Here is a 27,402-nt window from a genome sequence, read left to right as displayed (position 1 = left end):
CTGAGAAAACGCTATATAAACGTTTTACGTCAATGTTTTGTTGTGAAAAGGAAAACAAAATGAAAACAGTACCAACGTCATCAATGAATACGGTTTATTGTTTTCATAACTCAACATCAACATCTATAATATCTATTCTAATGTAAATCTAAAACAAAAGTAAATTATGTCAACCTGCGTGACGCAATAGATGCGGCCATTTGAAGTTCGGCCGTCTATACTCTGTTAACGAGAGAACGCACGGCACGTCGACCAAACCCTCTCATTGCTACAACTGCTGGTATCACATAATAGATGAAAGCAGAAGGGTCACTTTCAATATAGGGGGAAAAATGTCGGCCATTTTGTGATGGACCATTTAGTATTATATGTTATATCTATAACATACTGTGGTGTAGCCTTAAGAAGATGACCGCCACGTTTTTGTGTGATAAGGATCTTCCCCGTGTTAATTATTATCAGTGTCTGGGGTATGCTAGTAATACGCGGAGAAGGGATATAACATTATTGGTTGGCCTAAGAAAAGGAGACATTATGTTGTGTCGAGCGCGGTACACGTACACAGTAGCCGTACGCGTTCTCTCGTCCACCGGAATATAGAAATAGTCTTAAGTTCCTTAACTAAGTACCGATCCCGACCCCGTCAAATACAATATCATTACAAACATGTTTATTGAGGTAAAATATTTGTTAAAGATCAAGTTAAAATCAATACGTGTAAATATGAATTAAAAAAAAAAAATCGAATACTTTATTTTATCATAATTGTCGATTTTAAATGATACCGTGCGCCGACGCCAAATGAAACTTTAAGTGCGCCTTCTGGTTAAACGATTTGATGCAACTAGGGCATTTGATTTTAAGCTTCGAACATTCGTACAGGAGATGTCGTTTCAGAATGTACTTGCGATGTTTACCCTTATACACGCACCCACACATCATGGGACAGGGCATAGGCTCTGGAATCGCGTGGGGTTTCATCATGTTCAGTTGTACCACCAGAGCTGCAAACGAAAACCAAAGCAAAATGTCAGATATTTGAAACGTCATTCAAAAGTTTGCTACTAAAAAATATTTAAAAACAAAGCATTATAATGAAATGCAATAATGAGCGTTTCCAAAATTGTTTACTAGACAACAACAACGAAATATAATTATTTTTCAAGCAAATTCCTCAACACTGTTAAAATGCAAAAGGAGTCGGTTACCGAGCTTACTTGTAACAATAAACGACATTATAAGCTAAAACAACATTTTATGCAATATCACTGCTCATTTGCAGGTGTTATGTACACAACTTATATTATAAGTATAAATATTCAGATATTTGTCAATGAAAAATACATTTCGTAATAAATAGTATTTTTATTGTGGTAAATTCGTTTAGATAATATTAAGCGATAAAAAAATCACAAACGAAAATAAAATAACTCTTTTATAACCCAAGCCAAGACATAAACAATAGTTAAGTCCCTGTATTTTAAGAAACTCAATCAATTACGGTAATTTAAACAAATATTAATAACAATGACAGTTCAGGATAACTAGCATAACATATTACAACATAAAGTAAAAACATTACTTGACACGTATGGGTAAACTATAACTATAACATGTTTAATCAATGGTACAACTTAAACGTATAATGTAGTTTTATTTTTAAAAAAAATAATAACCATGAACAAATAACGTACCTACTAATGATTGTAGTTATTCGTTGAGCAATAAATCCCTAATGTACATTTAAGTTTGTACTGTTAAACAAATTAATGAAACTATCTACTTTGGCTTATTATTGAAATTCACGAATTCGCTAATACCGTAATTATACGTTGTATTCTAATGAGCTTAACCTTTAAGTTAAACAAACGCGTTATGTTTTTTCTGCTGGTGTATTAACATTTCATCCTTGCGCTTGAACGGTCTTGAACATATGGAACAAGGAAACTGCGGCGGCATCCTGCATTCGTACATAACGTGGCGTTTGAGCACATACTTGCGACTTTTTCCTTTGTAGCTGCGACCGCAAGCGTTTGGACAGGACACCGGATCGACCAGCGAGTCTTTGTTAATTTTCTCCAAGAATTGTAGGAAATCTGCGATAAAAATCGACGCAGAGCGTTACAAACAACACAATAATAATAATGATTAACCTAATTTGCCGGGTAACAAATACTTTTGTAGACAACATAAATAATGTCGATAATGTTTTTGTGTTTAATTAACTATTTGTATTTTTAAACAGCGTTTAAATAAGCTATCCCTTCCCGCACTACTTAACGTACCAAGAAAGCAAGCTTTAAATAATGATTACAACTATGAAATGCCGTTTGACAATGATTTGTTTAGCTTTTTTTTTATTACACAATTAGTACTTTTATATGATGGGGTTAAAACGGTTTAAAAACATCAAACCGCTTTCAAAATTAAAACGCCCGCGCTGTGTAGTTTAAGAAATTAAAACCATTTTAAACGCAGCTTTTTTTATTTTGCACTTTTAATAATCACGATCAGAGTCATTAGTTTTCGTTAGAAATATTCACTAAACCGATTTAATAGTTATTAAGCAAAACCGTTTAAAAAAAAAATAATTCAAACCGTTTTAACGCTATCATATCAACGTTCTTCGTGATTGAACGAATCAGTGAACCAAGGATTAGTAAATGTGCGTTCGGTGAACAATCATGGTGTGAGACTTCAAATGGGTCTTCCTGGCGAATCGCTTCAGGCATATGATGCACTGGAACTTCTTGGGTACTCCACACTCGTGTTTGAGGTGCCGTTGCAAACTAGACTTCCTCCATTCGCCGCTGTAGCTCCTTCCGCATTGGTTCGGGCAAAACACCATCTCCCTCGAGGACCACGATAATCCTGCACAAATACCATAAATATTAGTAAACATTATCATCGTCATGTCCATTATGCAAAACTGCATAGAAACAAAATAACAATAATATTATGATCACACCAAATATTTCGAAACTAAAAAAAGAACCAATATCAGACACGTAATACCATACCTAATAATACAGCAATAACTACAACATTAACAGTAGCCGCAAGGCACACCCATGCTTTCTTTTCTCGCGTCGTAGTTCAAACACACAGAGATGAATGATTAATGTCACATACATATGAGTAAATATACATTGGCCTGGTATGACCTGAGATGTACGTTTATACATCATATCCTAAATAAATCAAGTAATTAGGAGAAAACAAAATTGACCAAAAATGCTATAAGCTATAGCTAACCATTTCTGAACCCAGTAACCTGTCTACACCTATGTAACTTTAAAGATAAACACAATTACATTTCAATCACCGTATTTAGTTTCAAAGGGAATTGTTTAAATTTGTATGTATATTAGTTGTATATTGTATTTATACTATTTACATATTTTTCGATTACACCCACTTGAACAGATTGACTGATCTGCCAACTTTTCGGAACACTTACACGTTCCATCTTCACGGCCGTGGTTCGATGTTGTTCGTACCGTAATTGCCTGTAGTATTTCCAAAACTGGCAAAAAGAACTTTATTTGTTGGTTACACGCAATATCAGATGACATGTTATTTTTTTGTGAAACTTTAGCAACCCTCATTATGAAAAAAATGTTTAAAATAGTTTACTTATAACACAAGGCGATTCATTGAACATGGACCAACTTACATGCTATCAGTAGACAATTTGTTTCATAGTTAATGAACTACCATGTGTAATCCGTTTTTTTGAGTATATTCTATTTGGTCCAATCATAAAAGACTTTTTACAATTTTTTTTTTTTACAATTAACCAGTAAAACCTTTATTATAGTTCTTAATGAACAATTTTGATTTGGTATTTATCTTAAAAATAATAAACGCATCAACGATCATGAAAAAACAATTACTTGAGAAACCTATTTGGTCTTAATAATAATTATTGTATACCCACGAATAGAATTTTATTAACACGTAAGGTAAATTCAACATTAATACCATTTATTATTATTTAAATTAATTAGTACACACAAGTTGCACTCACGCACGGTTGGTATAGCTACAACTCATCTGTGTACGGACAGATGTCTTTTCAGAGAATAACTGTAGCTAAATCGTCTATTGCATTGTTCGCACATAAACTTAGCGTCTTGTCCGCATTCCATTGTCAAGTGCCGTTTCAGGTTTGTATTACATCTCGAGCCCAAATACTTTCGGCCGCACTGGTTTGGACAGTACACGAAGCTCACTGACCTTTGCCTCTCGACATCTATAACACCGTTTGGAAAAATTACTTGAATGTATTTAAATAAGTAATAGTTTAATTTGAAAATTGCACGAGGTCTGTATTGGATTCTCCACTAACAATATTCAAATAAGATAAATGCTTAAGATATTTTAATTGAAATAAGTAAAGCGGGCGGTATTGGTACAATAATATTATGTTCTAATCAATACACAATTTGCTATTTTTCATCGATAAAATTTTTTTTTTTTATATAAAAATACTAACTCATAATATTCATATCGTTCGAGTCAAGAAATTCACTAACCCGCTTAGCATCAGAAAGTCGACAAAACTATTAATCAATATCAATCAAACTCCCCAGGAAATTATGAAACAAAAACTGATTAGAAAATACTTGATTCTTTAAAATACAGTTTAACACGCTTAATGTACCTACATTGGCATTCTTGTAAAAAATAAACAATACCATAATACTAAATAAGCAAAATCGTCGTTTACATAAAATACAAATATATTAATAATAATTTATCATATTACTATAAAAAATATTCGTATAAAAAAAATAATACATAACATTCATAATCATCGCATACTTCATGGGGATTGAACATACAGTAAAAATCGTATAATCGTCAAAGTTAAAATACAATCATAATTTACAACATATTTTAAAGATAAACAGCCAACGGGTAAGGTCTTTAAAAAAAAAAAATTGTATTTAACAAAATACGTCATGTATTAACGACTATCGATTAAGAGTTAGTAACCCATTTATTTGTAAAACATCAACTAGTTGTTTTTGTAAAAAAATTCTCATCAAGTCTGTATTTTCAGAAAGTGATAGTTCTTGAAAAATACATTATAGCTCCTTTTAATATTATACGAAAAGTAAACATATTTCTGTTAATACCCGAAAATAATAACGATATTATTGAGCAAGGCGCTTTAATAAAATCTCTATTTTAATTAAAAAATGGTATTTGTCAACCGTTCGATTAGGTTAGATTGTTCAACCAAACGTCTCGAATTAAAGAAAATCTTTCAAATTTAAAGTTTTTCTCTTCTGGGACCGAAGCAATTGTTTGACCGTATGCTATTTATTTTTTACATCCTCCTCCTATTTTCCCCCTCCTATTCACTCAAGTTCCCAGGAACATTTTGTGCACGACATATACGTGCGTCTTGAGGTTCCATTTTTGAGAGAACCTCTTGAAGCATATCATGCACTGGAACCGCCTGGGCACGCCACACTCGTGTGTCAGGTGTCGTTTGAGCAGCTGCTTTCGGTAACGGCCTTTATACTTGCGGCCACAAAGGTTGGGACACATGGCCGGGTCAGTGCGGCATATGTCCTCTAAATGTCGTCGCCACATGGCCGCTAACTGTTCATCTACAACAAAAACCCATACTTCTTACGCTCCTTATCACAGTTTTGTTTTATGGCAACAAAAAAGCTTAGTATCAAAAATGTGAGTGTGAATAAGAATACTACGAGTAAGTTAGGAGAAGGCGAAATATATCATATTAAAACAATAAAAAAACCGGTAAAAACTCAATACTATATATACATATTTTATTTGTAAATAAACCGAGGATAACGCCATTAATTCACAACAGCGGAAGTTTTTTGTGCATGCTGATCATGTGAGATTTCATGTTCCATTTCTGAGAAAACCGCTTAAAGCAGACTGGACATTGAAACCTCTTGGGAACTCCGCATTCGTTTTCCAAATGCCGTTTCAACAACATTTTCCGCTGTTCGCCTTTGTACTGACGGCCACACATTTTCGGACAACTTACTGGATCCCATTCGCAGGCAGATCTTAAGAACCGCGACATTTGTGGGTTGCCTGTAATATATATCCGATTATTCATGGTAAAATACATACATAAACACCAAACAACAACATTATATTAATTATTAAATATTTTATAAACTAAAATGAAAATCATAAATCAATAATAGTAAAACACGTAGCCACCAAAGTCGGGTTTGTTAGTCACACATTTATTTTTAATTTATTAAAGCTCCCAAATGGCAATGAGAATACAAAATAAGTAGATAGGTGAACAATCTTATAATAATCTAACGATTTAACATGAAAATACAAAAACAAAATGCGACGAATCACAAACTCAGTCGCCTGTGAACGATGATTATGTGTTTTTTTAACGTGTAGTTCTGTGAAAACTTCTTGGGGCAGTCGGGGCACCAAAACTGTTTAGGCACACCACACTCGTACATCAAATGTCTTTTGAGCAGTTTCTTCCTCTGAGGACCATTATACTTTCGCCCGCACATACGATTGGGACAGCTAGCCGGGTTCGGTTCAGATATCAAGTCCAATTTGTTCATCCAATACCGATTAGCGGCCATACAGTCTAGATACAACAACAATGCATGACTTCTAAGGTCTAACGTGCAAAAACAATATTGTGTACCTACGTTAATTGTATGGCGAAAAAACAAAAGCAATACAATAAGACGCCTTGCAATGTGTTGTCATGTTTTATAACAATTTACTAACTCGGCAAAAGCAAAAAGTTTTCCCAAGTTTAAGATGCTAACAAAAAGCCAAATAAAAACAAGGTTATTCGAGTTCGAGTATATCTGTATACCTAAAACTTACTTCACCAAAACGTTGTCAAAAACAATAAACTATTAGGGTTATTAACTATTATAAGGTTGCCAACTCCTTAAACCATCCCTACCCTGGCAGCTAATTTAAAACTTGAAAGGAAAGTGAAGTATTAATGTCAGAACACATTTCAAATTTGATTCCTAAAATTTGCTGTTGAATAAATGGTATTTCTCCAAAAATTTTCCTTTAACACACAATGCTACTATACTACTCCAATATCGATTTTTTCAAGACCTGTGTCAGGAGCGGCCTTGAAAGGGTCAACCATAGATTTTGGAGCAAGCCAGTGGTGTGAGAAAATGGCTATTTATTTTTTCCATAGCTATTAAAACATGTTAATCATTCTGATAGATATATTTCGTTTACCCGAATACACTGTAATAGTACAATTCTTAAGACATGCCAAAAATAATAATAGCTACTTACAATTTGTCATGGACAAAAATGTACCATATTCATTGGACGACCCAGGGTACACATTAAATATCGTAATATTACGGTAAAATACCCGTGTAATAGCCTTAATAGAGTGTAGAAAGGTAATGGTACAGAGTGTTCAAAATAAAAGAGAAAACCTGATGTTCTGACGATATACTAAAACTTTTAAAAAAATAACCTATGTGAAAATCGTTCAACATTTTAGTATATCATCAAAAAATCAGATGTTACCTTTAACTTTGAACACACTGTACAGAAAAACTATGTAATAATAAACTTAACTAAAACATTAAAAAAAAAACGCCATAATTTGGTTTTTGTCCTAATGAATATTTAGAACTACTCGATACTAAAATTGGCAAGTCTCAATATTTTTTTTTTAAATTAATGCTTTCTACAATATTATTGAACTAATGCTGGCTGAATACAGCAAAATTAAATTAACGACATGATGGATAGATAGTAATACAGTAAAAATATTAAATGTTTATATTTATTTTAGTTACAAATTCGATATTAGTTAATAATCTTATGCACTAGGATCACGTGTTTTTTCAACGACCATTTTTGCGAGAAACGTCTAAAACATACGTAACATTGATATTTTTTTGGAACCCCGCATTCGTTGTCTAAATGCCGTTTCAAATGGCCTCTGCGTTGTTCGCCCTTGTAACTTCGACCACACTTGTTTGGGCAAAACACCGGATCGGCCTTTGATATCTCATGGAGGTACGGTAACCATTTCTTCGAACCTATGAAAACGAATGAAGTAGTTGGGTTAACAGCAGTATTTCTAAAATACGTGTACCTCCTCTTTACACGTAACAGCACTAAAGCTCAAAATTCCATAAAAACTAAAATGTAGGTGGCTACTAATAATAATCGTAGAATTATCACGTAACTCATTACAAATTATCATAAATAAATTCCATGCGCTATAATGAAATGTAGCCGTATGAAATAATAACGTTTATAGATCAGGTGCTACATTCGGTTAAATCACAACAAACAACCCAGAACGTAATAATTGGTATTACGATTATAATTCGAGCGTTCTAAAAAACATTATGTACAAAAATCATGTGATTTTTTAAATTACAATTACGCGTAAACATTTTGCGACATATGTTACACTGAAATTTCTTTGGCAAACCGCATTTTTCATTTAGGTGCCTTTTCAAAAGAAATTTTCTATAAAATCCTTTGTACTTGCAGCCGCACATGTTGGGGCAAACGACCGGATCTTGCATGCTCAGCTCGTTCAACTGCATCAACCACCGATTGTTTTTTTCTAGAAACAACAATTAAATCGCTATATTAAAATGTTTTACTTTGTTCGAGCTTCGAGGAATTTAAACTTAATAGCATATAATGTTTAAATCGAGACATAACAATAAAAAGACAGAAAACGTATATGACTAAGGAGAAAAGTAAACATTTCAATGTATCTTTGTCAAGCATACAAAATAAACAATAAAAAACAGTAATGTAAGTTGCTTATCAATTGGTTGGGCGGTAAATAATAACAAAAATAAAATCGATTCATGAAAAATGCGTATATTTAGTCCTAAGGGATGTTAACACACAATATTTTTTTTTATATGCGTAGGTTTATTACACCGGTCAAATTAAGTGTTAAGCTTTGTGCACTTAAGCGTTTTTGGTACAGGTCATGTAATGTCTTTCCAATACAACGTTGTACGAAAACCTCCTTAAACAGATGTTGCACTTAAACTTTTTAGGAACACCGCATTCGTGAAGTAAATGTCTTTTTAGAACCGCTTTTCGGCACTTCCCTTTGTAACTGCGACTGCACCACTGGTTGGGACAAACTGCCGGATCTGGTTTTGTCAATTGTTGCAATTTGTTTGGACTTAACCATTTGGCATTTGGTTCTAAAAAATTAATTAGTAAAATTATTAATTAAGCTGAAAACAGTAATTAAAAAAATCAAATACGATAGCTTTTGAACAGAGGACCTAGATAAGATTATTTTATAATAATAACCAGAAAATTTAAACCTTTCTAAAATGTTCGAAGTTTTCTGACAAACGTACATAATAATAATGCCTAAAAATTATTACAAGTTTCCGCCATTTATGCCCACTGGACCTACCTACTCTAATTAGGAACACACAAAATCTGAACATATTTTACCACGATTGAACGCTTTTTAAATAGTTTATAAGCAAGCGGTTATTATATAATATTAATAATATTTGTAATGTTTATTAAATTATCATCATTATGATTATTTAGTAGCCATACTTCTTTTAAAATGAATACAATTATCTTCAAGACCGAATACGCACATTATATGTTACGGCATTATATATATATATTTTTTTTAATTTAAATGTTTCAATTTATAATTAAAAATCATATTATTATTTAAAATCCATGAATCTGTAATGTCCGATTTAATTACTGTGTCATTAGGCAGCCCATATAACGGACAGTCCGTTTTTGTTATTTTTAATAAAAGTTGTTCTCTTTTTTTTTTTAAAAAGAACAAAATATGTATATATTTGTATAATTAGACACTGACTGAAAAAGTCTCTACTAACCAGTCAGAGTTATAAAAACCAAACGCTATAAAAAAATGTTAATTTACGAACTTAACTGTGTATCGATAAGATGTCGGACAATAGCAAACAATAAATAAAAACAATAATTTAATCACTCAATGAAAAATATATAATTGAAATCAATGTTAGTACAATTATATTGTAAGTCTGTGTAGACTTGAACAATGCACAAGTCAAACGGCAGTACTATCATCAATGCTTTGTATGAGATATTGATCATTGTGGACTAATGAATTTTTAGTACAAGTCTGGTAGTGTCTTTCCAGTACGACGTTGTAGGCAAACCTCCTCGAACAGAAATTGCATTTAAACTTTTTGGGCACACCGCATTCGTGCAGCAAATGTCTTTTTAGATGCGCTTTTCGGCACCTCCCCTTGTAACTGCGACAACACCACTCGTTCGGACAGGCCGCTGGGTCTGGACTCGACAGTTGTTTTAATTTGGTCGGGATCAACCATTTGGAATTTGGTACTATAAAATTAAAAACATTTATCAATTAATAGTCCATCCATGTAGAAAAAATCCGTTATCGATGTTTATGTTATTGTTAGCGGAGTTATGTCAAGAAGAAACCACCATCACTTTTGCAAAAAACAATTCCGACGAGGCATCCGGAGAACCAAGACGAAGGATCGGTTGGTGTCGAGCCAGCAAAATTGATGACTAGCCTAGCATGACTCGATAAATAATATATACATTACAAGCAAGCATTTTACTAATAAACATTAATTTAATTGCAGTACCTATTTATTTCAAACAGAAGGTGGCAATGAATTCAATATTATGTAATGACGTGTATACAAAAAACATACAAGTATATTAGTAACACATGAGTTAGTAAGAACGGTAATGTTATATGTTAACCAATCGTATTATGATCTAATTTTCAATAATAAATGATTATACTGGCAATTACCAACACTGGTATCAATGGCTTAATATTTTCAAAATATTTTTTTTTCTACGTCGTCTATTACACGGAATAAATATGATCTTAATAAATACATTGATACATTTTAATATATAATCAAGCAATTAAGCATTAAAATCTCTCGGGTATTCCACGTTCGTGAATCATTGGTCATTTCAAGATATACTTGAAGTGACTTTTGCGATGGAGTGCACACAAGACATCAATACAACAAATGCGTGACGACTAACTGCGACAGGCAATATTCTTTTTTTCCCTTAAACAAAACATATATATATATATAGAAACTTTAAATAAATAGTTATAGTATACCGCCATTTAGTGCGTTATGACTTTTAAAAGTCGTTTAGATTCAATTCTAACGGATCATAGAATAATGTAATATAATAATAATACCAATGACTTTATTTGAAAACGTTATCTAGAAAAATATTGAACACAATCGATGCAATATTTTTATTTAACGGATATTCAATCCATTAAGAACGCCCGAAAAGAACTTGACGATTAAACAAAAACAATTTTATTATTAACAAACACATCGAGAAGAATCTATAAAAAAAAAAAATTATAACAATAAAAATATAATAAAAAACCCAAACAGTTTATTATATTATGTACAATTGCTCGTTGCCGACGGATCTTCTGGCAGCGTTTTGTGGATCATCACCATGTGCTTTTTTCTGTCCGAGTTGTGCGTGAACCGTTTTAGGCAGACTTCGCACTGGAATTGGGGCTGAACCCCACACTCGTACCTCAGATGGCGTTTAATGTTTTTGGTCCTATACCGTCCCCTGTAACTTCGGCCGCACATGTTGGGACAAAACTCCATTCCTTCGCTACAGTTCGTATCGTCTATAACACACGCAAGTGCGCCTCGTGTTAAAAAAAAAGGAATATTTTTCTGTACACAATTTTTATTATTGATAAATAAAAGCGTATAAAAAGAAAGAAAATGTTAAGCTATAGGTATAAATGTATAATATATTTTGAAAAATTCATAACGATTCGAGACCTTTGAAAGTCCATACAGTTTTGATTTTTTATACAATGCCGGTTTTCCTTGTAGACAAACATAGATGTTCGTTTTTATATACACGACGAAGAAGTCGAAAACATGCGTATTACTTAGCTTACTTAAGAAAAAAAATTATCAGTGATAATATTGAAAAAAATAGAGACAAATGTTTGTAAACGATTAAAGTATGACGAAGTAATTATTCTACCCATATACCGTTGTCTACATTATACTAAATGATGGTAACAAACCTACACTTGAGTTAAAAACGCACGAGTTAAATAATTAGTTTTAATAATGAAAAATACAAAAATAAATGTTATTTATAAATAAGTACAACTGTCTCAGATGGGTTCCTTTTGTGATAAAGGTCACAATAAACAAAAATGAGTACATTTTAATATAAAAAAACATAGTTTGACCATCATAGATGGTGCTTATATTGAAAATAACATAAATACCTCTTAAGGTTATTGGCAGATTTAAGTAAATAAAAAAATGGCAGACTTTGTGTGATACGCTTCGTTAGTAACCATTTCGTTACAACGTGATGGCGTGCTTGACAACCATGTGTGCTTTCAAATGCGTTTTATGGGCAAAATTCCGGTCACATAATTGACACTGAAATTGTCGCTGAACCCCACACTCGTATTTTAAATGACGTTTGAGATGACTGGTCCTATGCTTCCCCTTGTATTTTCTGCCGCACAAATTAGGACATACCATTAATGATTCTTCGTTACACCCTATGTGATAATCTACAACACAACCGAGAAAACTTCATGTCACATACATTTTTTCAAGACATCTTTTGTCATGTAACAAGCGTATGATCAAAAAGGTATGTCTATATTGAAATACTATTTAACAATATTAAAATATCTTGACGTTAGTAGCGCTTATAAAAATGTATTTATTTTGGTTTTTTATTCCTTTCGGATAACTTAAATAATAAATACATATTATATTAACTATATATATTTACGATCACTTAACGATTTGAATTGTTATAAACCGCGTGTACAAATAAATTAGTGTTAACAAACTGGACTTAATCGAACGTTAAGGGTATTTTTATAACAAAAAAAAAAACAAATGTTCCAAGTATAATTAGTTGATATGTTATAAACAATGCAAAAATGTACAACATATTTTGTATTAAAAAACAATATTAAATAATACAATTCGGTGGCGCGAGACAAATATATTATTGCGCATTTTTATTTTTAAAAAAACCTTATCATCGTGCAATTCGCGAGTTAAGGAATTTCCCCCGGTAATGTTTTGTGGACGGTTATCATGTGAGTTTTACGGTTGCCCTTTAGATGGAACTTCTTGAGGCAAATGTTACACTGAAACATGGGCTCCTTGCCGCACTCGTATCTCAAATGGTTGGTCAACACGGTTTTCCTATATTTTCCTGAGTACCTTCGTCCGCATCTATTGGGACAGCCGACCGGATCATCCCTGGCTATTATTTTTACCAACGTTCTCAGTGGATCTGAAAACAATAAAATAGACCTTTCGTTAGGTAATAAATAAAACAAACAAAGTCATTATTAATAAAACACGTAACTGTTATAGAAAAATAATGTTTTCGCTTTTTATATTTAGCGTTACTTAGCCGTTATCTAAACACGCATAAAGTATAGTGAAAAGCTAAACAGCAAACTAATAGTAATCAATAATAATATTATAAGAAAAATATCAACATATGTTGCGGTAGCGGTAGATCATCAAAAAATCGATTACTGCTTAAAGAAAATATTATTAACGAGTTAAACCAATGTTAGCCAATAAGTGTTTGTTTTTATGTGAACTAGATCGAACGGGTGTATTAAAAACGACGGAAATAGGTTTTTTTGTCAATTTATACAATAGTACGTAAATTACTTTACGCAGATTTTTCGAAATAAAAAAACAATACATAGATACAAAATTGTATTAATAAAATTAATCTCAAATAGTGCGATTTTCTTCGATAGTTAATTACGATGACAATACTTACTACGATAAAACATAAATCATAATACGCTTAAAATAAAGTGTAAGTAGGTACTAAATATTGTTATTTATTAACAAGTCACTTTTTTTTTATATATATAAATAAAGTATAATTTTTTTTAATTTACAAGTGCATCTTAAAGTTATTTATGAGAACTTGTATAAGATAAACACACCAACAGTAAAATTGGTGGCAGACTTTTATGTACGATGCACTCTGATGGACCCATTTGATTACAAAACAACTCCGTGCACGACACCCATGTGTCCTCTTAGATGTGCTTTGAGAACGAAATCCCGATTACATATTTGACATTGGAATTGTCGCGGTACGCCACACTCGAATCGCATATGAACTTTTAGATTGGATTTCCGGTTCTTGCCTCGATACTTGCGTCCGCAACCGTTTGGACACACGGCCGGATCGAACTTGACGGCTTCGTTTAACTTGTGAACTAAAGAGAAAAAACAATAAACCAAACCATTAATATATAAGAACATAACAAGTCTCGTAGTTTCTTTGGTAAGATAATATTTTAGCTAAGACGTGAAATGAAAAATTAATTTATTACGCCGTTTCAGACCAACTAATATAGAATAGCATGTATATTACAAACATAGGAAACTTACAACAAAGGAACCTCGGGGCCACGTTGATAGACCACGCCTCGCAGCATACAATTCGCCGCCGAGGTTTCTTCTTAAAGTGAATAGAGTAGTTTATGAATCCTACCGTAACTCAAATCAAGCTTACAACGAGGCTATAAACAGGATTAAGCTATAAAAACCAGTTGTATTTTAAGTGCGTGTATAAATATTTTTTGGAAAATAAAATATTATTAAATCAAAAACAACATTTAGAAGACATCATCTAAATGCTTTTTGAGATATTTTGGAGGTTGTATAATTATTTTGACAGTTATTAGATAATTAAAATTTGTTTATACGATTTCCTATTACAGTATTCGTCATTGAACCATCAATCGTTCGTGATATTTTTTGGTCATAAAAATCTATAATACACAAGGACATGTATAGTCTGATTTGTAATAATGTATGCAACAATCTATAATTTGTATCTTACACCCTAGACTCTAGAGCATTAAATAGTATTTATTTTAAATTACATAACCTGGCTGTACACATGGTTCACCATTATAAAACGTGTTTCTAAATTCAAGTCGACATAAAAGATATTATAAAATAAATATTAAAAAAGGACAATTGAGCAGTTTATTTTGTAAATTACAGTTTCTATTCTCTCAATACACAGTGAACAAATGTAATTCTACTGATACATTAAAATTATGATTAATACAAACAAAACTGTTAATAATACTATTTTGTTAAGTTGACAATACAAGAAAACTATTTTCGTTAACAGGTGACAAAAATATCAAAGAACATATTTACTAAAATGTGGAATACATGTAAAACCCGAAGGCGTTACAGACGAAAATCTTTTCCAATTACGATTTTGTGTTTGCATCCCAAGTGAGCCTTAAGGGTGCACTTATGTTTGAACATTCTATTGCATATGGTGCATTTAAACATACACGGCAATCCGCATTCATAGACCAAGTGATTGCGAAGGTTAGTCTTCCGCCATTTTCCCTTGTAACTACGCCCGCAATTTCGAGGACAATAGGCCGGATCGTTTTGCGTCAACTCGATGAGGCGACCTAAGAACTCTAAACAAACAAAACATAACAATTTCAAGCTTAATAAAAAGACGATCAATCTATAAATGTAAACGACATTGCTAAATTTAAGCTCTCAGGCATATATGAACAAAATACTCTTACAATAAATACCAAAAGACGAAGTGTAGCGGTAATCAAAAGTCAGTCATGATGATAATAAAAATAATAGTATATTATAATACACAAGAGTTATGGATATTAACGCAAGTATATTGTTTTGTAATGTATATTTAAAAAATAAATAAATAAATAAATAACGATAATAATGTTTTAATAGTAATAAATAATAATTATATATAATGGCGTCGATGATGCGTTAGTTCTTTGATAATTTCGAATCCATTGTGATAATAGCGGGTACGTTGTTTCGGGTTTTGTGCACTGACATCAGATGAGTATTCAGGTTGACCTTTTGGGCGAACATCTTGCTGCACACGTTGCATCTAAACCGGGGTGGAACGCCACACTCGTACTTAAGGTGCCGGTTCATGGTGGCTCGGTGATTGTAAGAACGGCCGCAGTTCCTAGGACAGGTGTACTTAAGCAGGAACGCGAACATTCGCCTTTGCGTGTTGACGACTGAAAAAGCACAGAGTAAACAAAAACGATTCGTTTAGTCAACAACAATTACAAATAGCTCATGCATCGCAGCCATAAACAATCTAATAGGTATTATTAGGCTTACGGAATAAAAACTTAAAGGGATATTTTTTCTAACATGAAAATAAAATAAATACAATTTTTTACAGAACAACAAAACTGAGCGTTAAAACTGTTAGATAAAATAAAAACACAGCTACACAGTTAAATGTGTGTGTATATTCCAGCAGTAACAGTAATCAACTATATATTATGTAGCTATGTCGATGATATTTGTGTATGGCGTTTTTTTAATTTTGTATTTCCTACTTATACGCTGCTATATAAAAATTTGTATCGTTTAACAAGTTAAAATTCTATTGACGATATTAAGTTTTATTACAGTATAATAATATTAAATGTACTATCTAACTAACTATACATTAATACTTATTATTTATTAACACTATGATACTATTCGTGTTTGACATAATATATTTCATTTAATATTTTGTAGTACAGTTTTCGGAAACACAAGCTAATCAATATATGTATAATACAATGGTAAATAATTCGAATTTATTATTCATTTTTTTATTACGGAATTATTTTACAGCAAAACAAAACATAATTTATAAATAGATAACAAATTACAACAAAACCAGTTAAACGTACAAGTATTAATAATTAGTCAATAAATTAATTACAGTAAATGCTCATTGGCAAATTGTACCAATATACAGATAGATTTATCTAAACTCATAGCGCATGTCGAGGTGAAAAACAGTTTGGGCGAACCCCGTTGGGAAGTGACAATTCTTCAGAATCCCAGAAATTCGTCTTGAGTCGATATTCGGTTACTTTGCGCACTAGATTTAGGATGTTGGAACGTTCGATAAGATTTCTAACCAATGACAAATAACCAGGTCAAAGTAACGATCACCATATCGATAAATTTTACTATAAGCCACACGTTTCATCTGCTGAACGAAATTAGCCTCTGGTTAGCAAATCTGATGTGTTATTTCCAATAACAAAATTAAACGAGCCACTTCTAGTATTAAGGTCGTCGTCCTTATATTCTGTATGTGATTTCAAAGTCAGCACCACGTTCACGCTTATACAAATGTCAAAACACTGACGTTGACAGATTAAATGCAAAACAACCGTTGGGAAATTAAAAACCCCAAAAATTAATAAAGTTTGTTAATAACTTTGCATTTATTTTAATTAAGCGATTACAAATGTATTAAATGTTTGTAATATAATATGTATTGTAAATACATGTAACTAAGCAGGAGCATACTAAAGAAATACTATGTCTAAAAAAGAGATTGATATAAAATATGGAATCCGGTTTAGTTCAAAAATGGTAACAACGGTTTTTGCTTTATGATACCATGAACGAGACCCAAATGCCCTTTGAGATGATGATGGTGTTTGAACGACTTTTGACAAACAACGCAAACGAACATGGCCGATACGCCGCATTCGTAGACCAAGTGATTACGAAGGTTGGTCTTCCGCCATTTTCCCTTGTAACGTCGACCGCAATTTCGGGGACAATAGGCCGGATCGTTTTGCGTCAGCTCGCCGAGACGACCTAGGAATTCTAAATAGATACAAAAAATAACAACTTTAAGCTTTATTAAAATGAAGCAATACTAATACAAAAAAACTATTGCTAAACATAAGCTCGTATAATAATAAGGCGTATATACAAAATACTCAAAATCGCAATAATATCAAAAACGATTAGTTATCAAAATTCAGTCATGATATAATCCGTCCAGACTCTAGTTCATTTTGAGCTCGAGCGACCGTTACGTTTTCAAATTATAAGGGATTAGTCAGCCAGCAGCACAGAATTGTTGCCAACCCTTTTATTTTAAATGTCGTTTTGACATTTTTATGTCTTTGCTATGGCACACACGCGGAAAATCGACACCGACATCGCTTATCATAACGAAAAAAACAGCTGATTTATAAAATAAGAGATAATGGAAAGGGGTGAGAGTTAGAGGGTAATATATAGGGGGTGAGAGTTATGGGGTGATAGTTAGAGGTGAGAAGTTAGGGGTGAGAGATAGAGGGTGAGAGCTAGGGGGTAAGAGATGAGGGGTGGGGTTGGGTGGGAATGGGGGGGTGGCATATATGTTGTGTTCACAACGTTCAAAAAAGAAATGAATAATAAATTCAATAATTTAAGGGGCCAAATTCTCTATGAACTGTTTTGGGCCAGATATTATGAAAACACTAAAATATTAGCCAGAAACTTGATATGTTTACTAGCCACCTTAGATACATAAAAATATAGCCCGTGGTGTTGCGGACTCGTACGCATCTATAGTCTTTTCATTTGGTTAAAGTAATACAAATGCGAACCCAAACACTATTAACAGGATAAAACAATGAATTTTTTGTTAATAGTTGATTAGTGTTAATGTTATAAGTGTAATATTAGATTTATTTATTCGATTTTATTCGAGATTTTATATTTTATTCAGATCAAAAATTATACTTAAGTATATCGTATACTTATCGTATCGGCAACACTGTTATCCCATACTGCGTTTTTAAACCCCTCAATTGTGTGACGTCAGAGCAGTTTGAAGATGAGTTGGACGGGTTATATTATAACCCGTCCCTATTATGGTAGTATAATACACTTAAAATAATAACAATATAGAACACTTGGACTAGAAAAAAATAACCAAAAATAATATCCTGGAATCGAAATTCGTACAGCTGATGAAAAAATAAAAACTCAATAATGTTGATTAATAAATAATCATTTAGGATTATCGTTTTAATATTAAGCTTAAAAATATATCTATATTGCACATTAAACAGGAACGTATTAAAGACATAGTAAAGTTAGTAAATACGTTTTATTAATAATATGGAATTTCGGTTTAGTTAATCGATATTATCGGTGGTTTTCATTTTATAATACCGTGAACGAGACCTAGATGACCTTTGAGGTGGTGATGGTGTTTGAACGACTTTTGACAATAAACGCAAACGAACATGGCCGACACGCCACATTCGTATTTAACGTGACGTTGTAGATGCGACTTGTTCTTGTACCTTCGGTTGCAATTGTTACAAGCCCACCTTTTCATAATTTCCATAAAACTGAAGTCTGAAACGAAACGACAAACCATAAGTACTTCGATTACAACACACGTGAACCACGCAGCGGCAAAACGGTAAAAAGCGACTCGTATTTAACCCATACAAGTAGAAAGGTTGAATTATAAAAGTTGGTGATTAGATAGTAGGTACCTACAATCCAAATGCTGAAAACTGTTTCGCACACGGTGTGCGCTAATACACATTCATATTCAATGTTTTCGTTTGGGAAGTTCGCTAAGAATATAATTAAATTATCTGCATACAATTTTAGATTAGTTTTTAGTATTTAGAGCAACCGACACGGCTTCTAATGGAATATAACCAGTTTATAAGTTATGTAAGAAAGGTCAATCAAATTCTACACTTCACTTCAGTGAATTACTCTAGCAAACTTTTTAATAACGCCATATATAATATTTTATTCTTAACACATTAAAAACAAAATAATGTTTAAATTATTTTTAGTTTCTATAACAATACAATTCAACAATGTCCATTTATAATGCATATTTTACACTTAAATATTGTAGCACTATCACTATGATTAATTAATATAATACTACTGTTCATGTAACTAAATATATATATATATATTTATATATTATATATTTGTACATTTTATTTTACAGCGGCTACAACTAAACTAAATACAAAATTGATTTTTTATTTAGATACTTACACATTTTAATAATAGTTGTCAAGATATCATAGTGGTTTGTACTAAAAGATCAGTAATAATAATGAAGGAGTAACTTTAAATTTAACGAACTTTTAAATGCCAACAAACGTTTTACAGAAGTTTACTACAGAACTACTTTCTGTAGTTTTACATTTTAATACCGTAAGTTAGTTTAATTTGGATCATCGTATCATGATTACTGCTAGTCTGGATTAATATGTAAAATACGACCCCGGTTGGGTAAGGTTTATGCCACTGTGTATGGTTCCTATATGACCTTTAAGATGATGATGATGTTTGAACGACTTTTGGCAATAGATGCAAACGAACTTCCGCGACACGCCGCATTCGTACCTGGCATGTCTCTTCAGTTCTGGCTTGTTCTTGTACCTTCGACTGCATTTACTGCAAGCCCACTTTTTTGTCTCTGCAAGTTCTAGAACAAAATGATAAATTTTAATATTACGCGTTTCAAAACCACGCAGCTGTATAAAAAGCTAGTCTTGACGAAGTGTTATATACACATAATGTATGCAAAAATGAGAAAACACAGAATTTAAGTATGTGTACTTCAGCGTCTAAAACAGAGCGAAGAGTCACAAGATACACACGATACAGAAGAAACAATGCAAATATAAGAGGTATACGGCACCTCTTATTATAAATCTCACCTGATAAAACCAATACCTAAATGAAACTTCAGTAGTTAAAAAATGAAGACACGGTTTATATATAATAATATATAATGTTTTTAGACAGGAACTTACAGATAAATCAAAACGCATATAGTTGCTTCTGTAATAATATTCGTAATCTTTTATCGAACGTTTCATTAAATTGTATTTTTAAAAATTGTACATACACAATGAGTTAATATTAATTTAAATTTTGTAGTATTGAAATTTGTCTTTAAATCGTTACATGGTGGATAATCCCCACGCCAGAATATAAATCAATTTTGGAGCTTTGACAACATTAGTTACAGTTGTAGTAATTCCATTTCTTTATGTGTTGATTTTAAGCAAACTCAAGGACAAACCAGCTAGCTGTGAGTATTTTAATATCCACGATCGAACCAAAATTACTCTTAAATTGTAAATAAAACGATATAGTAAAAATAAATTATTATTAGGTTCATTAATACCTAGCAGAGATATAACTCTCTTGTAATATCGTTTTTCGCTATTATTAATTATAACATATTAAAGAACTTACTGAGTGAAAACAGTTTTAACAGGATTAACAGAATTATTAATAACCTAATTTGTCTAGAACAATTATTTTAAGATGTTAACTATATTTAATCAACGGTATCATTTTAAAGAAGCTATTATTGGTTAAACAATTAAATTACTATAACAAGGCTTTATAGAACAAATAACATCTATTAATTATTCATAATTAATCATACATTATAATACAATTTAATTGTGTTAGATAAGACTTTAACACTTCTGAACATTAAAATAATGCTCTCATTTTGCTGAATCATTGATTGAGCCCAAAATATAACAGATAGCTAAAATAAACACGAATTTAACACAAAACCGAACTCAAATTTGAGTAGTTAAAAAATTATTAAGGTCTCCTAAAACATGTTGATTTATTTAGGGACTATCAATTTCTCCTTATCGTCATCCCACCCACATCTCCTCTCCTTCCCTTAACATATAAGAACACCCGATCACGTAACATATCTATAAACGAAAAAATAATAAAATTGATTTTTGAATCACTGAATTTACTTACCCATATAGTTAAGCACAGCTCGTGGTTTTTAAACTAGATACCTTTATTTTTGATACCCCTATTCAGCTGATAAAAACATGACACAATTCGAGTATGCTCCAATATATAACTAACATTTTTAGACTATGACCCCGTGAACGACCCCAATATGAATCTTTAAACAATTGTGGCGCTTAAACGATTTTAAACAAATTTTACAAACAAACTTGGGTAACACGCCGCATTCATATCTCATGTGTCGCAGTAAATTGAACTTGCTCTTGTAACTACGGTTACAAATGTTGCACGCCCATTTCTTCATCTGTTGATTTAAATAAAATTCTAAAACAAAAACACGAACTGTGAGTGTTTTAAAATCCAGGATCGAAGCACAATACGATAAAATAACTTCAAAATTCTCTTAAATTAACATATTTATAAAAAAATAAATTATACTCATTTTACCTAGCCAGTTTAGAAATTTCTTGTATCATCGTTTTTCACCAATAAGTGTAACATATTAATAAACTTGTCTAAATTATAACAGTTAATAATAGCAAACATATAAAACTGACTATATAAATTACTTTATTTGTCAAAGCGTTAAAGCCCCATTAAAAAAGCCAGCACAGTAGGGTGGGGTATAGTGAGACCGAAGCATAATGAATTCGGTGAGATCATAGATCTTTAGGAATTATTACAACTTAAAGTGATAAAGTCATTTTCAAATAAACGCTTTTATGCAAGTATGTAAATAGTTGAAATATTAAATACCGATAAGAGCTTTGCAAAGACAATAATGTGCTTAAAATTGTATTTTTGTATTAGGGTAACCACATACGATTAGGATGAACGTCTGCCTGTAAATAACAATTTGTTGCTGTTGTTACGTATAATGTCATAATCGACGGTAAAAAGATTATTTTGCAGTTTGGTTGACTGTTGTTTCATTAATTTAATTTAATTTTAAGTTGAAATTGTGTATACGTTTTAAGTGTTTTTTTTTTTTGTATGAGGAAGGAGTTTCAAATTTTTTACCCAAGAATGTATCTTATAAGTATGATTTCTGATCCACAGACTGCTTACATGAATAAATGGGTTCAGCGGCGGTTTAGAAGATATCGCGGGTCCAAATAGAAAAATAATGACACAGCACTGTAACCACAATACCTTCTCAGCTCCTCATCAACGTTTAAAAGTACATTAGGTTTTGATTATAATTTTCTATGTCTACATGATAAACATTAAACAATTGGGTACTATAAGAATGTTAACAAGGTTTTGATAATTGAACCAATAACGTACATTAACAATTGTAATTAGTTTATTAATAATCAAACATTGTTATACAATAAAATAATGATACGTTACATTTTCGTTAGCAGCTTAACGAAAATGTAGCTTAACTCAGGCTTACTTTTCACTAATTATTGTCATTTTTATAATATTAGCCCGTGGATGCGTCCGATATGACCCCTCAAGCAATCTTGACGTTTAAACGACTTGTTACAATAACTACAAGCGAACATACCCGAAGTGCTGCATTCGTACCTGACGTGTCGCTGTAAATTTGATTTGTTTATGTACATTCGATTGCATCTTTCACAAACCCATTTCTTTGTCACTTGTTTTGAATCAAAACCTAGAACAAAACAAACAGTGAGTAATTTTATTTGTTAAACTTAAAGTACACAACTGTAAAAAAGCAACGCTTTTGTTATTATGTTAATAATAACAAAAACTGTACATTTAAATATTATTTTGTATATTATGCTGTATATTTATATTCATAACCTGACTATTAAAATATGAAATGTTCATGTATGAAATGAAACATAACTGCAAGCGAGCTTACAAGTTAGACTATACAGCAAGTAAATGTGTATCTTAATATTGTTTTAACACACGTTAACAATCCTGGTCGCATAACCAATTCACCAGGTATTCGTTTTCGAATTTACTGTCTGGCGACAATAATTATGCGTTAGTATGTGAATACTAACGCATGTTAGTATGTGAATGATTTTATTTAAGTTGTATAAACCTACAAATACTATAATTATATAGTAAAAAAGAATATGATTTATAACAATGTCACTTGCATAAAATAAAAATTAACGCATTAGTTTGCCTATCAAATGGTATATTTTAATAATTTAATGTTTGTTTAAACATATTTGTAATGCCTTTGAAAGATATACATCAAGACGGTTTCACTCAACTGCCTTCTACCATTTTCACATTATGATACCGTGAACGAGTACAACGTGGCTCTTCATGTTATGATGGAGCTTAAAAGACTTTTGGCAAATTCTGCAAATGAACATGGGCGACACACCGCATTCGTACCTGATGTGTCGCTGCAGATTTGACTTGCTCTTGTACATTCGATTGCACTTTTTACAATGCCATTTCTTTGTCACTTGTTTTGAATCAAATTCTAGAATAAACCCATACAATTGAACAGTTTTATTTATATGAGCAAGGTTAGCGAGCATTATGTCTATTAACACTCAGCAAAGGCGTAACATGAATTTAATTGTATAGCATGTACTTAAAAAAAGTAAAACCCCATTTATTAAAACCGACGATAAATAAAAATTTGAATTGTTAGTTTATGTATATGTAATTTTTAATAACGTGATTTAACCATTTTATACCATACCATAAATTGGGCATAGTCTGAAGATCTAATGGTATAAAAATTGGAAGTAAGCAAACATTATTCTAGTGATAGTGAGACCAACAAATCAATTGCTACTAGTCTTAAACGATATACTTAATTGCATTTCAACCATTATATGATAGTGACAAGTATAAAAAAATGAAATTTAACGAAGGTGTAACTGTCGAGAGAATTAGCGGTAAAAAAATGATTTCGATAAAAATGTTAAGGAAGACGATGATATGGATATTATCTATGCCGTGTTTAACTAGGGTCGGTCAATCAAAACGCATAATGACAGTAACACATTTGGTAATATTTAAGTTTAACATTTACTCAAAACACATGTTTACGCCGTTCTAAAACATTTTACTAACAAAAAAAAACTTAATTAAAGTTACAATTGGTAAAATTTAGTTTTTTATCGGATTATGCCAATTTTATTTTATGACACCGTGGACGAGTCCAATGTGACTTTTCAAGGTTTGCTGGTGTTTGAACGCTTTAGGACAGTAGGTGCAATTGAACATGGGTGACATGCCACATTCGTATCTGATATGTCGCTGAAGATGCGATTTGTTCTTGTACCTTCGGTCGCATCTGCTGCAAGGCCATTTTTTTTCCGATTGCATAAAACTTGATTCTGAAACGAAACGATAACAGTGAGCTTATCTATATCACGGAAATCACTCAGCGGTTTAAAACAGAAGAGCTACTCTTTATTTTACTATACTAAGTACAAATTATTCAATAGACACCCAGTAAATAAAAAAGTTTAAAATTTTTGTATCAAGTCGTTAAAATCAATTTTAGAATTTGAATTCTACAATCGAAAACGACCGTTAGTATTTTGTGCAGCATACAACGATAAGCAACGATTATTTGCTTTCTTAACATTTATAGTTAATATTGATTAATATTAATATGAATTGGAACATGTAGGCTAAACGCGGTTTATAATTTTATTAATGACGAAGCAAATTCAATTTAAAAACTTAAACAACAGATGCACAAATTTCATGGATAACAGCTGTTATACAAATGTAATGATGTAACAGAAAGGTGACAAAATGTAATTAAGAAATCCAGAAAAAAGTACACTATCTAATTTATATTATGTGTTGAAATGAAGTTCAAGAACACGATTTTATTATAAATCTTATTTTATATACAGTTGACACGCGATACTTAGTAGTTAAAAAAAACATAAAGCAAGCAAATAAAAATTAATTTACGAATTGATCGCACCAATCGTTCAAAAATAAATTGGGTTATGAGTATGATGATTATTAGCCATGTGGTAGTGTAAGTTTTTTTTGTAAACGAAGACTTTTTTACATTGACCACACTGGAATTGAGGATTTACGCCACATTTGTATTTCATATGTCTTTGCAAATCTGTTTTGTATACATAACTGTGTCCGCAATTGTTTGGGCAAAAATATCTATAACTAGATCCTAAAACACAGAAATACATAATACAATATTTATTATCACTACTTATTAAATGTCTAACACTTCTACAAAGCCAACAATTTTTTACACTAGTTTGTTTAAACTAACATTCCATATTGGTAAAAACACACACTAAGTGAATCAAAATTGTCCCTTTTCGCAGAATGAAGTTTATTGTAAAAGAACACATAACACAAAAAATACTTACTGAACATTCATGTTCCTTTATAAAACAACAACTAATTGCTAATGGGATATTAAATATATAAATACAAATATTTTCAAAAAGAAAAACTTTGTATAAAACTATGTATAAATACATTTATTATATATATTTATTTATATATAATAATAATAAAATGTATATTATAAGTAATACAATAATTTTAATCAATTAGAATGTATTACACTTCTTTATACACGAAAAAACTGGTATTTTTTTAACATACACTTAACAACAAATGGAACAATTGTAAAAACGTTAACATAACGTGTATTTACTGTAACAAAAGTAAAAAAAAATAAAAGCTTGACGAAGTATGAGATACCGATTTTCAAACAAAACATTAACTTTTGTACAAAACAAATAATAAAGAAACAAAATTGAAAACTCTGAAAGACATTAATTATAAACACACAAAAAAAAGAAGATAAGTTTATTTATTTTCAATCTGCGAAAATTCCATGAACCAAACTTAAGTGTTTCTTCCTAGTGTTGTTTCTAGTGAATCTACTTTTACAGTATAAACACTGAAACTGTTTAGGAACTCCACATTCAAATTTCAAGTGTGTGGTTAAATGTGTTTTGCGTTTATAACTTCGACCGCAATTTCTCGGACAAGTGAACCTACTATGTTGTCTCGGCGTGCCTGGTGAAAATACAATTATAGTCAAATTAGAATTTGAAAAGGTAACAAAAACAAGTAAAATATTCGCAACTATCAGTCCTACGCATACAAATGAATACTCATTAATCTAATGGCCGCTTCAAAATCAAAGCTTAAGTTTAACCTGTGAGATAAACTAGTTGTATGGTTGTAGTACTTAATGAATCATTCGTCTGGTTCTAAAAGCATTGATCCAAATGGGTTTTACAAAACTAAAATTAAATTGTTAACAAACAAATAAAACAGCATTCACGTGCGATGACGGTAAAATATTTCAGTACTTTATAAATGTCCACTAAAATGTAAAAAAAAAAACACTAAGAAAAAGTTCATTGCAGTATTTATTCTAGTATAATGTACACTGTAGACACAAGATGTTTCAGGAATATCGGATAAAATTAATACTCGACACAAAAACAAAATTGTTGAGAGCGCTAACAGGGTATAATTTATATAGTGCAACTTAAAAGATAATAGTTAATAGGTAAAAATAAGTATATTTTAAAAGCAACTGGAATTTATAATTGTATTCATGTTTTTCTTGTTTCCTTACTAGCAATACAAATTGTATGACACGTATCTTCATTAAAACTCAACTAACACAAAAACCTCATTTAACAGGTACGAACAACTGTTTCAGAAAACGATGCAATTGGTTTCAAAATTATACTTACATGTTGTAAGTATATATTTATACTTTGAATTCTAAAAA

The 27,402-nt window shown here is 31.5% G+C and overlaps 1 protein-coding gene across 13 annotated transcripts in view; it reads right to left on the bottom strand.

Moving 5' to 3' along the window:
- Positions 1-6,347: 6,347 nt before the first annotated feature.
- Positions 6,348-27,402, bottom strand: part of LOC126839087 (longitudinals lacking protein-like) — a 143,012-nt gene continuing 121,957 nt past the window's right edge. The window contains exon 5 of one of the 13 annotated variants that reach the window (XM_050574079.1): positions 6,348-6,616. In XM_050574079.1, the coding sequence (XP_050430036.1) occupies positions 6,363-6,616 (254 nt within the window). In that variant the 3' untranslated portion in view covers positions 6,348-6,362. Of the gene's footprint in view, positions 6,617-8,335; positions 8,606-8,851; positions 9,210-9,988; positions 10,375-13,096; positions 13,354-14,075; positions 14,312-15,287; positions 15,548-15,860; positions 16,139-20,152; positions 20,392-21,807; positions 22,026-23,107; positions 23,326-23,905; positions 24,124-24,773; positions 24,992-27,402 lie in introns of those variants that run through there. The other 12 variants (XM_050574095.1, XM_050574086.1, XM_050574070.1 and 9 more) reach the window with 12 other exon arrangements.

This window comes from Adelges cooleyi, unplaced genomic scaffold (genome assembly GCF_023614345.1).
Source record: "Adelges cooleyi isolate 19-005CV unplaced genomic scaffold, UGA_ACOO_1.1 ACOO_flye_CR_arks_rails_tigmint_CR_PRNA_30, whole genome shotgun sequence".
NCBI lineage: Eukaryota > Metazoa > Arthropoda > Insecta > Hemiptera > Adelgidae > Adelges > Adelges cooleyi.
This window is presented reverse-complemented; position numbering and strand designations above follow the sequence as displayed.